The sequence below is a fragment of the Loxodonta africana genome, chromosome 14 (assembly GCF_030014295.1).
Source record: "Loxodonta africana isolate mLoxAfr1 chromosome 14, mLoxAfr1.hap2, whole genome shotgun sequence".
Classification (NCBI taxonomy): Eukaryota; Metazoa; Chordata; class Mammalia; order Proboscidea; family Elephantidae; genus Loxodonta; species Loxodonta africana.
Window position 1 is genome coordinate 88,566,519 of NC_087355.1, and position 13,886 is coordinate 88,580,404.

Sequence of the window (13,886 nt, forward strand, 5' to 3'; positions counted from 1 at the left end):
CAAATCCCGGCGCTGCTCACCGGGCCTTGGAGACCTCCGTCCTCCCTGTCGATGCTGCCCCGAGAGAGCCTCACGTCCGGCTTCTGGAGGAAGTAAGCACACACAGGAGAAGCAGTGTGGTTTCAGGTCACAGAAACAGTCCGTATTAGCACACCTGTCCTCTGAAGAAGAGTCGAAAGCTCCCGTTTCAGAATCCTCAGGCCCAGGCTGCAGAGGGTCCACGCGATGCCGTGGGGTGAGCCCTTCCCAGCATTCCTTGCCCAGCGCACACAACCATCTATGCCACACGTCCCCAACACGGCCCCAAGCAAATGCGCTCACCCCTCTTTACGGCAGCCAGGCAGGCTTTCTTCCTGACTGAGAGAACCCTCAGCCCAGGTGGAAGCATGCTCGGTGCACTGCTGCTTCCTGGGGGTGTGGCTGAGCTTGGGTACCTCTCCCCAGCCACAGATGGGTCCCATTACACGAACCACCCCCACCCCGCCCATTGCCTCCAAGACACAGAAGCCAAACAGAGAAATCTAGATTTTGTATAAATAAGAGTTCACAAATTAATATCAAAATAAAGTAAGTGACATGCTGTTATGCTGAAGGAGCTTGGTAGGAGGGCTTTTCCTTATACTCCGTGCAGCATCCCCAGCCTGTCCCCACAATCCATGCCCACAGTCCTGGGTCCAGGGGAGCCCTGCTGGCCACAGCGCCCTCGGCCTCCCCTTGGTCCCCACGCCTGGGCGTTCACCACCCACTTCCATCTGGAAAGCGTCTGCACACCCCTCAAGCTGAGGCAAAGCCCTCCCCCAGGCTTGCTCGCTGATCTCCTGTGTCAGCCGCGTCTGCAGCAAACGCCTCCCTGGTCAGACAAGAACTTCTCGACTCTCTGTTCGCTTCTGCACTTCCTGTGCCTGATGCTGACCTGACCTGGCACAAGAGCCACAGACGTGTTGGTGGGCGATGGACGAGGCAGCTCCGTCTCCCCCGGCCCAGGTCCACCGCCGTGGCCCATACCCTTGCCCACGGGACCAGTGACCTCACTGGCCTCAGCCATCACAAATTAAGGCATCGTCGTCATTTTGTTTCATCTGAGCTCCCAAATCCTCATGGTTTCTCCCTGGTCTAAAAGGATGAAGTCTGAATTTCTCATCTTGCTTGCAAGGCCTCGAACCTCCTACTCCCAAGAAGCACGTGGGCACGGGGTCAGTTTCAGGGGCCAGGCTGCAATGGGAAGTTGTCCGAGGATGCAGGCAATGTTAAGATCTAGGTGATCTGTTAAATGCTAGTCCCTTTTAAGGACAGGGGCCCCATCTCCCTGCCCACTTCTTTCCTTTCCCTTTCGGGCACTGCATGCTGCCTGGACTGTAGTGGGCCCCCAGTGTGTGCTGCCATCTGGAAACCAGGTCCTCCAAGGACAGGGTGAAGGAGCTACTTCATCTGTAGAGGATGTTAGCTAAGAGTCACTATGACCCTAAGGGCTGCCTGCGGAAAGGGTGGTGGCTTGTGTGCTGCCCCTGAATACGGAGAGGGGATTTTTTTTTTTTTTTAAATTTTTAGTGTGCTTTAAGTGAAAGTTTACAAATCAAGTCAGTTTCTCATACAAAAATTTATATACACCTTATTGTACACTCCTAGTTGCTCTCCCCCAAGTGAGACAGCACACTCCTTCCCTCCACTCTCTATTTTTGTGTCCATTCGGCCAGCTTTTGTCCCTCTCTGCCCTCTCATCTCCCCTCCAGACAGGAGATGCCAATATAGTCTCATGTGTCTACTTGATCGGAGAGGCGGATTCTTGATCATTTATGAAAAGTCTTTCTAACAACCAGAGGTGCTCTAGCAGCAACGGAATGGAGAGCTTAGAGCAGGGACTGCTATAAAGGAAAGTTTCTGAACTATGAAGGACACACTTTTTAAAAAACTAAAAGTTAAAACACGTTTAGTGTTAACAAGCATTACAATATAAGGAAACGATCACTTTAAAAACCAATTTCTCATTGCAGTTATTCTGCGCCCACATGTGGAAAGTCAAACTTGGGGAGACCAGTCAGCTCCAGGGCAGTGTCGTGAGTAGGTCAGAAAATTCAGAAAGGTCAACAGTCCCTGGCCTCAAGGCTAGAACCCTCTCTGCCAGGTAATACAGGCAGGAAGAGACAGAAAGAAAGCTGGCTGGCCACACACTGACAGGCACAGACACACGAATCCTGAGCCCAGGAGGACTTCCCTGTGGAGGCTAGATTTCTGCCGTTGCCTGAACAAAGCGGAAGTTTTGCACAACTCGTGGGCACTAAATAGGCCAGGTGCAGGTAAGACGAAGGCCCCAAAACACAACGGGCTTTGAGAAAATTGGTCTGAGAAGGTAAGACTTGAGATGGACAAGTCACAGACCACGAACCTCAAGGTCATAAAAGACTTCTGTGCATCGTGGGTGTTTAAGGATGTTTGCTGAAGGAATGCTTTAACAGAAATGGAAGGCAGAAGAGGGATCTGACGTTCAGGAAGGCAGAATTAGTTGTCTGGGGCAGCCCAGCTTTGGAGGAGGGTTCAGTCAGCCACTGACACACAGTGAGTGCCTCCTCTGTGCAGAAATAGTGTATTTATTTCAACAAAAAAGGTAGCTCGCATTTATTGTTTGCTTTTTTTACAGAGTAAGGTTCTGTGTTTCGTACATATAATACATGAATTACCTATTTTTATTCCCATAAATCAGATAACTTATTTTTATTTCTTCATGCACAATAATGCCTTAATGTCATACTTCCCTGAAGACAGGATTTTAATTTGAAAACGAGACAGGCCTATCTACAGAAAGTCCACTTGTGTTCTCTGAATGGAAGTAACTCTGAGCTTTTTTCTCCTCAGACAGCAGACACAGCCTGTGCGGATGAAGGACGAATGCCAGGTGGAGATTAAAGAGCAGTAATGGCAAAGGAGTCCATCAGAAAGAAGGTTCTACTCGGTTCTGCTCCCGGGGACACCGAGTCCTCCTGTCCCCCTTACAGACTAGTCTAGATCTGAAGACACTGCACTGAAGATAAAACAGGCAATTTACTTTTAAAATCTTGTACAAATAGATCACAGACAAAAAACGTCTGGGGCACTTTGATTCTCTTCTTCCCATCAGGTACGCAGTTTTCTTTTATCTGGTTTAACTTACACTGTAAGGGTACGCACAACACACGTTTCTTTTCACAGTGAAGCCTGTGAGAGAAAGAAAGCAACAGGGCTGCCTTGTTTTTCTGGGTCCTGCAAGTTTTCTGCCGTTGACAGGGTGCAGTCACCACTTTTCTACTGCTCTCTATTTGGTGGAAAATACTTTGGTTTTCCTTCTCTGACAGGTTCTGCCTTACACAGGTTACAGCTTTTGCAGGTTTTACTGTATATGTGCACCCCCACCTCACATATCACCCAGAGCAAGACACAGAATGTTGCTGGCAACCTAGCAGGCCCATGTGCCTACACAAACCTGCCAAAGGAACCCCTGTTCTGCCGTCTCCCCACACACCACCGTTGCCTGTTCTGAGCTTCACATATGTGGGTCATACAGCTCTTTTTAGTCTAGCATCTCTGCATAACTTGATACCCTCAGATTCACCCCTGTGGCTGCATGCGGCAGTAGTCTGTCCTTTTTTATTGTTGTTTAGTATTCCAATGTATGAGTATTTACCCATTTTGCTGTTATGGGCAAATGGGTTGTTTCCAGTTCTTGGCTACCACAGTAACGCTCTGTGAACGCTCTCTCACACAGGGACATCGCGCTTCATCCTCTGGCTGGGTATTGTGTAAGTGTCTGGCTGTGTCACACTCCCTCTGAGGCACTATTCCAGGTCCTGGGTAAACAGCAACGAACAGCCCAGCTGAGGTCTCAACTCTCAAGTTGCGGCCACTCCAGAAGTCCTCAAACTTAAGAGTTGTAACTCAATGAACCTTAAGACTTTCAACTCAAAGTTCTTTCTCTTCTCCCCGTACCAGCCTGTCCTCGAATCCGGAATACGCTATAAGGGGCAAGAACAGGAGGGATGCGGCCTCGCTTAGCAGCCAAGGTGAGATGAGAATCCAGTCTCTGACCGCCTGTCCTGCCACTGACCTTAATCCCCTTTCTGTGGCATCCACCTTCCACTCAGACGGGCTGTGTCTGCTTTATGAGGAAAAAAAAGCTCATATTTATTTCCTTTCTCAGAACACAAAGTAGGCTTTATACAGATAGGACTTTCTCATTTCAAAATTAAAATCCTGTTTTTAGCACAGTACCATATTAAGAAATTACTGTGCACCCCGTAATAAGATGAAGCAAGCCACAGAGTGACTGCCTTTAGCAGTGCCCAAGAGGAAGAAAGCTCTCTAAACAGACTTCAGTTCTAATCAAGGCTACCAGCGCTCTCTCGCCAATGTGTCGGCTTGCAAGAGAGCTTTTACGGCAGTGGATTCGCAAACACGGAGCTACCTCAGAAAGGAAATGCTCTGAACTGGGAATACGAGAAGGGGTGTGGGACAAAGAGCTGTCTGTGATGGCTGGGGCCATCCTCTGGAACTTTCTGCCATGTGAGAATATAACATCTGGCTCTGGAAGATTCTCAGCAATGTAGCTCTCACACAGTTGCTATGGTGATCAGATAGCGTGAAAGATATAAAAGCCTGCTGAAAAACCAACAAGGCCCCACTCCACATATATGACAAAGGATTTATATTCAGGAAATATAAACAGCTCCTACAACTCGGTAATGTAAAGTAGAAACAATCCAAGTAAAAGGCCCTGGTGGCGCAGTGGTTAAGAGCTCAGCTGCCAACCAAAAGGTCAGCAGCTGGAATCCACCAGGCACTCCTTGGAACCCTGCGGGGCAGTTCTACTCTGTCCTATAGGGTCGCTAGGAGTCAGAATCAACTCGATGGCAGTGGGTTTGGTTTTGGTTTTACCCAAGTAAGACACAGGCAAGACGTGAACAGACACTTCACAAAGGATAATGAATAAATAGCCAACAAGCGAAAGAAAGAATGCTCCACATCAGGAGTCATGGGGAAACACGATCTAGAAGTACGACGAGACCCCCGTGGACCCACTGGTACCGTCAACTTACATGATGCAACACTACCAGCAATAAAAGGAGCCAACTACTGACACGCATGACCACAGGAACGAATCTCAAAAACAGGCTGAGTGAAGGAAGCCAGGCACAGAACAGTACATACTGTATGATTCAACTCATGTTCAAGAAGAAGCAAAACTATCTCTGGTGACAGAAACTGTAACAGGGATTGCCTCAGGGCTGGGAGGAACTGACTGGAAAAGGAAGCTATGGGAGAGATGCAGATGTTCTAAGTCTTGACAGGGTATGGATGACATGAGCCGAAACTCATCACGCTACCCGTAAGATCTATGTACTTCATCACTGTACATGAGTTACCGCCCCAAAAACCCAACAACATCTGACCAACAGGCAGAGTAAATACACGTCTTAAACCTTTTACTTGGAACACTTGAAATCCCTCGGAGGCGGAGGGGGCTTGAGCCCCGATGACACACTCTGACAGTCCGCTCAGCTCTGTGTGCTTCTCATAACAGACCACGACTCTGCGTCACTGCACACTCTGTTCCCGTGGCCTGGAATGCATGTCCCTGATCTGTGTACCTAGCAAGTTCCAGTTTACCCTTCTGGCCTTGGCGCGGATGGGATCTCGACCGTGAGGCCCTCCCCAGCTCCCAGGCACACACAGACTCCGGCAGCAGCGCCACTGAGTGGCATGCTAGCCTTTGGTACCAGGCCTTTGCTCAAATGCTATTGTACACAGAATGCCAGTATTTAAACGTGTTAACTCTATTTTGGGAAATGTGTGACATTTGCTTTTTAAAACACAAATCAGTGAGGGAAAAGAGGCTACTGGATAAAAAAAAGATAAATGTAGGATAGGGAATGACAGCTGTGCTCTAGAGTAGCTTCAACATTCAAGGTGATTCACCAAATCAGCAGTAACTAACACTGATCTAAAAAAAAAAAAAAATTTTTTTTTTTTTTTTTTTACAGCTTGCCTTGCAATTTCAAGATTCGCTTTCATTTATTTAGAATTTTGAAAGCATAGCGTGAAACTTCTGTTCCAAAGGTGCCTTCTACTTCCTCGGTCCCCACCCGGATTGTGAAGGGAGTTAGAGAAAAAGAGTGGCCTGACGGAAGCTGTTTCACATCCACAACCCCAGACAGTCCTGGGAGGGAGGTCTGCAGTGGGAGGCAGATGGAGCTGAAGAGGAATGCGTGGGAGGCGGGTCCCGGGAGCCCGCGCTGTCCCCAGGCGCGTCCTGCTGTAGCAGGATGCCGGTCCCGGGACACCGTGCTGTCAGGAGGCGCGTCCTGCGGTAGCAGGATGCCGGTCCCGGGACACCGCGCCGTCAGGAGGCGCGTCCTGCAGTAGCAGGATGCCGGTCCCGGGACACCGCGCCGTCAGGAGGCGCGTCCTGCAGTAGCAGGATGCCGGTCCCGGGACACCGCGCCGTCAGGAGGCGCGTCCTGCAGTAGCAGGATGCTGGTCCCGGGACCCCGCGCTGTCCCAAGGCGCGTCCTGCAGTAGCAGGATGCCAGGTCTCATGCAAGCTGACACTACACAGCAGCTGGTTCTGTGGACACGATGCGGTCACTCGAAAGCCCCAGCGACGTCTGAGCCAGGAATGCCGCTCCTAGAACCTCAGAGGTTCATCCCAAAGAAATAATTCAAGACAAGCAAACAGCTGTGTCAGTGGAGACGTGACTTATCATTGCATCACTTAGGAAAGGAAAGCTGGAAATAACCTAAGCGAGGGAAATGCCTGAACAAATGCTGATACAGCTACATGACCGGGGAGTGCAGAATTAACTTTCCCCAAAGAACCTGTCTGGACTTTGTCCCAGGTTCCTGGGAAGCAGCCTCCAAACCCTTGGGATTTCCCTAGTAACTGCAGTGTCTGTTACTCATGGTGGCTCCTGGGGCCACACCTGGGCATTGAGGCTAATGAGGTGACTCATGGTGGAGGAGGAGGGCGCTACAGGCTGAGTTCAGTCACGCTACCAGGGACTCAGTCGATCGTACCTACGTAACGAAACCCTGATAACCCCGGACACGAGCTCAGGAAAACTTTCCTGATGGATGATATTCCGTGCACGTGGACGTGCTGAGTGTGTGACACGTCTCTAGGGACACAGAAGCTTTCTGTTTGGGACTCTCTCAGATCTCACTCAATGTCTCCCCTTGGGGCTGGTTCTGATTTGTATCCTTTTGCTATAACAAAACTGTAATGGAAATGTGGGTAGCCCCTGTGGTCCCTAAGCTTGTGGCTGTTATCTGAGAGAGGGGGGTATTGTAGGGACCGTGCTCTCAGCCTGTGAACCTGGCCCAACTCCATGTGGCTGAGGTCAGAAATTCTTTGCAGTGATGGAATATATTGTTTAGAAAAGTAATTATCAAGATTCTGGAGAAAGTGAAAAAGATGATACAAATGGGAAAACAGGAAACAAAATATTCCATATACCAGGCAGAAATTAAGTCTCCACAGAGATAAGGATTAGAAAGCAGCAAAAAAAAATGTGATTTTTTTTGTGTTCAAGTGGTGGGATTAGTTTAATAACTAATTAAATTCAGTTATTTAAAAATATTCCCAATGCAGTGACAGCATAGTTAGGTAGCATGTTCTTGCTTTTAGGAGATGCACGATGGACTATCACGGGACCAAGGGCCGTCATCCTGCAGTGGGTGAGCAAACTAACCAACCAACAGCACCTACCCCATTAAAAAAAAAAAAAATTTTTTTTTTGCAGATAAAGCAAGGATGGCAAAATGCTACCCACTATTCAAATGGGTAACCACCAAAGAGCAACTTTTCTACATGGTTGAAAAAATTCAGAATGAAAGGCTAAAGAAGTCTTAGGGTGGCTTTTACACTGGCTTTTGAATTAAAAAAAAAAAAAAGCTAGCAGGAACTGAGGGCTCACCTTGTTTCAGGTTCTAAACCTCTTAGTCACCGTATGTAACAGGTGCCGTCATTTTCCCTGCTTTAAAGGTGAGGTAGTAGAGGCACAGAAAGGTCACAGAATTTCCCAAGGTCACACAGCTAGGAAGTGGCAGAACCAGGATTTAAATCCCCAGTCATGGTTTTCTGCTCTCTCTTGCCTTGGAAAAGATGAACTTTTGCAGTCACTGGCCACAGAGCAGATCATAACAGGGCTTACAAGGTGGGAGAAACATTTCCGTGACACAATTACCAGGAATCTCTCCTCTTTCTCCAGCCAGCGCTGGTCTTCTTCCATCTCCTGTTGCTGTCGGATCAGCCGCTCTTCCATCAGGTGGGCTGGCAGTACCTGCCCAATTCCTCGCATGTCCAATGCTGCAGAGTCCTGCGGAAGAGTTAAAACAGCACGTCCAATCTCAGACGCCTGTTCACAACGCCCCTACACCTTTCTGTGTGTCTTTCAAAAACATTAAGCAAACTAGTGAGGGTGGCAGAGATAGGGTCTCTCATACTGCTGGGGGAACAACTCTTTGGGAGGTTGCAATTTAATAATGTGCTGAGCATCTTTAAAATTACACAACGTTTAGCTCACAAATCCACTTTCAGGAATTTAAAGAAATAATTAAAGATACGTGCAAAGAAAGCATTATCACAAAGAGTGAATTAGAAGTAAGAAGAAGGATTAAGTATGATGTACACACACCGTGGAGTCTTCAGCAGCCATTGAACAGTTACTCTAAGGAAAAGACCATGTGTAGCAGACAACTACAGACGCCCTTCCATTCAAAGCAATAACTTTCAAACTTATAGGGGTGGTTGATAACTCTTGGCTTTACCAGGAAAATTTAGTAAAACTTAACATGGTCCACAGAGCTGGAGGCTCTGTTTTCCCATTTCTTCTTTGACCTCATGTATATGCTAATTGTGTTCAACTTAGGGCTCTCCCTTTCAAATGAGCAGGCTAATGATTTCAGCATCTCTCCTTGGGCATTTCTTTTAGTAAAAATATATCCACCAAACCAGAAAGCACTGAGATGATCTTACCTTCATCTTCGAATTCAGTCATCAAAACCAAGTGATCTTTAGGATTTTAGAAATAAAACGTACCTTGAGCCAAGCATTACCAGTTAACAGACTGAAGTTCAAGAACACCAACTTACCTCCACGTTGGGCTGCCACATTGATACCTCCTGAGGTCTGTGATTCCACGAGTCTGTTTGGTCCAGAAGAGAGGCCTGGCCCGGGTAGATGCTGCCAGCCATGGCTGTGATTCCATGGGAGCCAGGGTAGCCAGAGACCTGTGAACAGGCGGGAAGCCGGGTAACACTCTGACACAAGTGGATTTCTGCACAGCTCTGCTTTACGCACAAAAATAACAGAATACTGTGGCAGGCAGGATAATGAGCCCCCAAAGACATCCATGTCCTAATCCCTAGAGCCTGTGGATATGTTCCCTTACGTGGTAAAAGGAATTTTGCAGATGTTATCAAGTTAAGGTCTCAGACGCAGGGAGATTATCCAGGATTATCTGGCGGGCCTAATGAAATCATACGGATCCTTAAAAGTGGAAAAGGGAGGCAGAAGAAGAGAGTGACTACGTGACTACAGTAGAACGGTCAGAGATGCTACGCTGCTGTATTTGAAGGTGGATGAAGGAGCCACAAGCTAAGGAATGTAAGTGGCCTCTAGAAAGGAATGCAGCCCCCGGACACCTTCATTTTACCCCAGGGAGACAGGTGCTCGACCTTCTGACCTATAGAACTGTAAGATAATAAACTTGTGCTGTTTTAAGCCACTAAGTTAGTGGGAACTGTTACAGGTGCAATGGACAACTAACACATACTAGGGAATCAGCAATAATTTGGGAATTTTATGAATACTCAATGCAACGTTGGGCAGACTCCCCTTGGATGCAAAAACCAAACAAAAACCAAACCCGTTGTTGTCGATTCTGACTCATAGCGACCCTATAGGACGGAGTAGAACTGCCCCATATGGTTTCCAAGGAGTGCCTGGTGGATTCAAACTGCCGACCGTTTGGTTAGCAGCCGTAGCTCTTAACCACTATGCTACCAGGGTTTCTGCAAAAGCCAAAGGAGGCCATAAAAGTGGCTCAGCCATGCCTGCTCTGAATTCCCCTTTCCTGCCTAACCTACCGCTAACCACCTGCAATGAGAACAGACAAAAGAGCCCAGTCTTTGTTCTCTTTGAACCAGGGGCTGAATGGGAGAAGGACAGGCAGATCAACTCCACCTTGTAGTAAGTCACACCTTCAAGTTCTAACAAGGATGAATGAGGCAGGGAAAAGACACTGAGGAGGACATGGAGGAAAATGTCAAGGCTTAATGAGAAAAGCACATCCAAATTAATGTTTCAAAATGGCCCTAACACACACCTATACACCCTTCAACAAAGGTTTTGTGCGTGTTAGGTCTCTAGGCATTGATTTATACCAAATTTCTACATTATGTGTAATTTACACACTTTCAAATACAATGTACAGGCAGTTCTCACAGTTTATTTGAATGAAAGTATTTTAAAGATAAAAAACCAAATGCAGAACACTCTATTCCAACTATTTGTGGTCAAAGAGACATGGTACTGCCAGAGAACTTTTAGGAATTTTCATGAAACACGTTTCAAGTGATTTAAGGCAGTTTTCTAAGTAACACCAACTAGGTGAAAGAATTAAACAGGCATTTTGGGCTAAAAAGGAACATAAAATGATCCCAAGGAGCCTCCTGTAGCTGGTCTCACTTCCGAGATGAGGGGACTTGCAGCTTGGACAAATGAACGTTTTTATATTCTCCCTGCGCCCTACTCTCATGTGCGCACCTTCCAGGCCCTGACACGAGAGAGACAAACCCTTCTCTCAGGCCTCCCATTCCAGTGCGGGCCGTGCACCCCATGTGGGATCACGTCCCCAGGTCATAAAGGTGGCTTGGGACTGACTTGCCACAGCCATATGCTGAACCCTGAAGGGAGCCTGGCCTGCAGGGATAATGCGCCTTCTCTGTTCATGGCCTGCCTCAGGAAGCAGGGCACCGCCATGTTTGCCCTGGAAGGATTCTGGTGTCAGGCTCCTCTCAGTGCCACTGGGCTCTGCTTTCTGCATCGCCAGGCACTGATGGGAGGGGAGAAGAGGGGACTGTCCTGGGACCTACGCCTCCTGGTGCCTGCTAGAGGCCCAGGTCTCAAGAACTGCAGCTTTAGGTCTTCTTTTCCTCAGGCCCCTGGGTCAGGGATTCATCCATCATGGTGGGGACAGACTCTGCCACGGGGGAACTGGAAATCTAGACTCACTGAGGTGGCCGGGCCATTCGCTTCCTTCGCAGTGAGTTTAAGAAGCCGATGAGCTCCTCCCTTGAGGGAGGGGAGTGTCTGTCATTTCTGCTCACAGAGCCTGGTACAGTACCGGGCACGGAGGACAAGTACTGGCGCCTGCCCGCTGAGTAAGTAAGTGCCCTGGAGATCCAGATGACTCACTCCCCTCCCTCCAGGCAGATGAGCATCTCAGAACAGTGTCTCCCAAAACATGGTTCTGGATCACCTGCACAACAATCACCTGAGGACTTAGTAGAAAGGTACTGTTCCTGGGTCCACTTGAGAATCAGTGCACTGGAGCTGGGAGGCAGCAGGCAGGGCTGAAATTTACCCAGTTTCACCAGCTGAAACCACCACAGACATGTGGTCTTTCCTAATAACAAGCAGGCCCACATTTTTTATTGGCAGCCTAGTACCAACAGATAAGGCTTTCTGCTCACATCGATGCAAAAGGGGCCTTAAAACTTAATCCCTATTTTAGAGATATGTAAAGGACTACAAATGTGCTCATCTGGCCTTCCGTAACTCTGGGAGGGAGGTAGGAAAAGAATGAGTTTCCCTTTCAGTAAACTCAGAAAACCACAGCAAGGAAGATAGTTAAGTGAACTTTTGGCTTTTTCCTCTCCAGGGAAAATTTTCGAGGATCTATTTTATTATTTTTTTAAATTTGTTTTTAGGTATTCGTCATTGAATGCCTATCAATTAACCACTTTCTATTAAAGGCTGGTGATCACAACTATCATCATCAACCAGCTATAAATATCTTACAGAGCCCTGTTACAGACAAGGCACTACTACAATAAAGCCACACTGATACAAATTACAGGGTAATATTCTATTTCCTGAGAACCATCTGACAGATTCCTCTGTTCTTTTTTTTTTTATTATATAATTTTTATTGAGCTTTAAGTGAACGTTTACAAATCAAGTCAGTCTGTCACGTACAAGCTTATATACACCTTACTCCATACTCCCACTTACTCTCCCCCTAATGAGTCAGCCCTTCGTTCATCTTCTTTTTAAAGACAAAACAAAACACTATTATCAGTAAAGAAACTGGGGCACAGTCCTACAATGGAATGCTTCTCAGCAATACAAAGGAACTACAGACACCCCCCCAAGAGGTCTTCTGACCCTCACAGGCACCTCAGTGAGTGTAAGAAGCTGAATACAGGAGCACATACTGTATGTACCATTCACAAAGAATTCTGGAACAGGCACAACTAATCCCTGGGGACAGAACTCCGAAGAGCAGTTGTTTCTAGGGTAGTTTTTTTAGAGGGCTGACTGGGGAAAGGGCATGAGGGAACTTTCTGGGCTTATAGAAACGTTCTACATCTCGATGGAGGCATGGAATACACTTATGTACAGTTTGTCAAAACTAAGATTTGTGTGTTTTACTGTAAGTAAATCAGACCTCAATAATAAAATAATAAAAGCTAACACCTTCTCTCCAAACAAACAAACAAGCAAACAAAAAACCCCTATTGCTGACTCTGCTTCCGCTCCTTCCCTTTCATGGCTAACCTTTTCTAATGTCCACAGGTCACCTGCCTGTAAGTCTAACACCCCCTCCTTCCACACTTGTCCATATGGACTCTTGTCTGGTATCTGTGAAGTGAGTTTTCAATTTTATTCAGAAAAACTACCCAGTTTGGTGTTACCTCTAAATAGAATGTACCCACTGGGCTCATCCTGCACCTTACCAGGGGAGGTGGGAGAAAGTGGATCTAAGAGCTGGAGATGGGACATCTGGCCCAGCTGCATTAAGACAGATGAAAGTCCTTCACACAGGATGTCAAGACAACATTCACTCAGACAATTGTTAGGTCAAGACTACTTTCTTAGCTTTTTGTTTACCAAATCACATTCATAAATACTTAAATACAAATTATAAACATATACACGGTACCCGCCCACCCCCCCCCAAAAAGTGCCACAGAATAAAATAACTTGTTTTGCATCTGCAATGACTAGTATACCTGGTAATGATTGGTTTGTACCACGTGCTGTGGGCTGGGATAAAATCCTTCACTTGACCTCGGACTGGGATAACCAGGTCTGCTGGGCTGTGAACAAATCAACAGAGTACCAGATGAATGAGTACTTTGATTATTTTGGTAAATCTATGTTTTGTTGAAAAGAATGGAAAAAGATACTTCTCTGCAAGAGCTTAGCTGAAAGAACAATGAAAGATGTTAATTTCAACAAGGGTGCCAAGACAATGAAGAAAGAACAGCCTTTTTGACAAATGGCGGTGGGACAACGTGATCTCCACATGTAGAAGCGTGAAGCTGGACCCTCCCTCATATCATACACAAAATCAATGCAAGATGGATCACAGGCCTAAGCGTAGAGCTGAAACTATGAAACTCTTAGAAGAAAGCATAGGAGTAAACCTTTGTGACCTGAGATTAGGTTTCTTAGCTATGGCACCAAAAGCATGAGTAACCAAAGAAAAAATAGATAAACTGAACATCATTGAAATTGTAAACTTTTCTGCAAAGGACACCAAGAAGAAAACAAAAAGAAAACTCACAGAATGCGAGAAAATACTTGTGAATCATATTTGATAAGGGACTTTTATCTAGAATATATAAAGAAC

At 46.8% G+C, this 13,886-nt stretch overlaps 1 protein-coding gene across 9 annotated transcripts in view; it reads right to left on the minus strand.

Annotated features, from left to right (window-relative positions):
* Positions 1 to 13,886, minus strand: part of PTK2 (protein tyrosine kinase 2) — a 252,340-nt gene that overhangs the window by 14,925 nt on the left and 223,529 nt on the right. For all 9 annotated transcript variants that reach the window (XM_064268126.1, XM_064268121.1, XM_064268124.1 and 6 more), the window contains 4 exons: positions 13,264 to 13,350; positions 9,118 to 9,255; positions 8,211 to 8,342; positions 21 to 83 (listed from right to left, as the gene is read on the minus strand). In XM_064268126.1, coding sequence (XP_064124196.1) covers positions 21 to 83; positions 8,211 to 8,342; positions 9,118 to 9,255; positions 13,264 to 13,350 — 420 coding nt within the window. The remainder of the gene's footprint in view (positions 1 to 20; positions 84 to 8,210; positions 8,343 to 9,117; positions 9,256 to 13,263; positions 13,351 to 13,886) is intronic.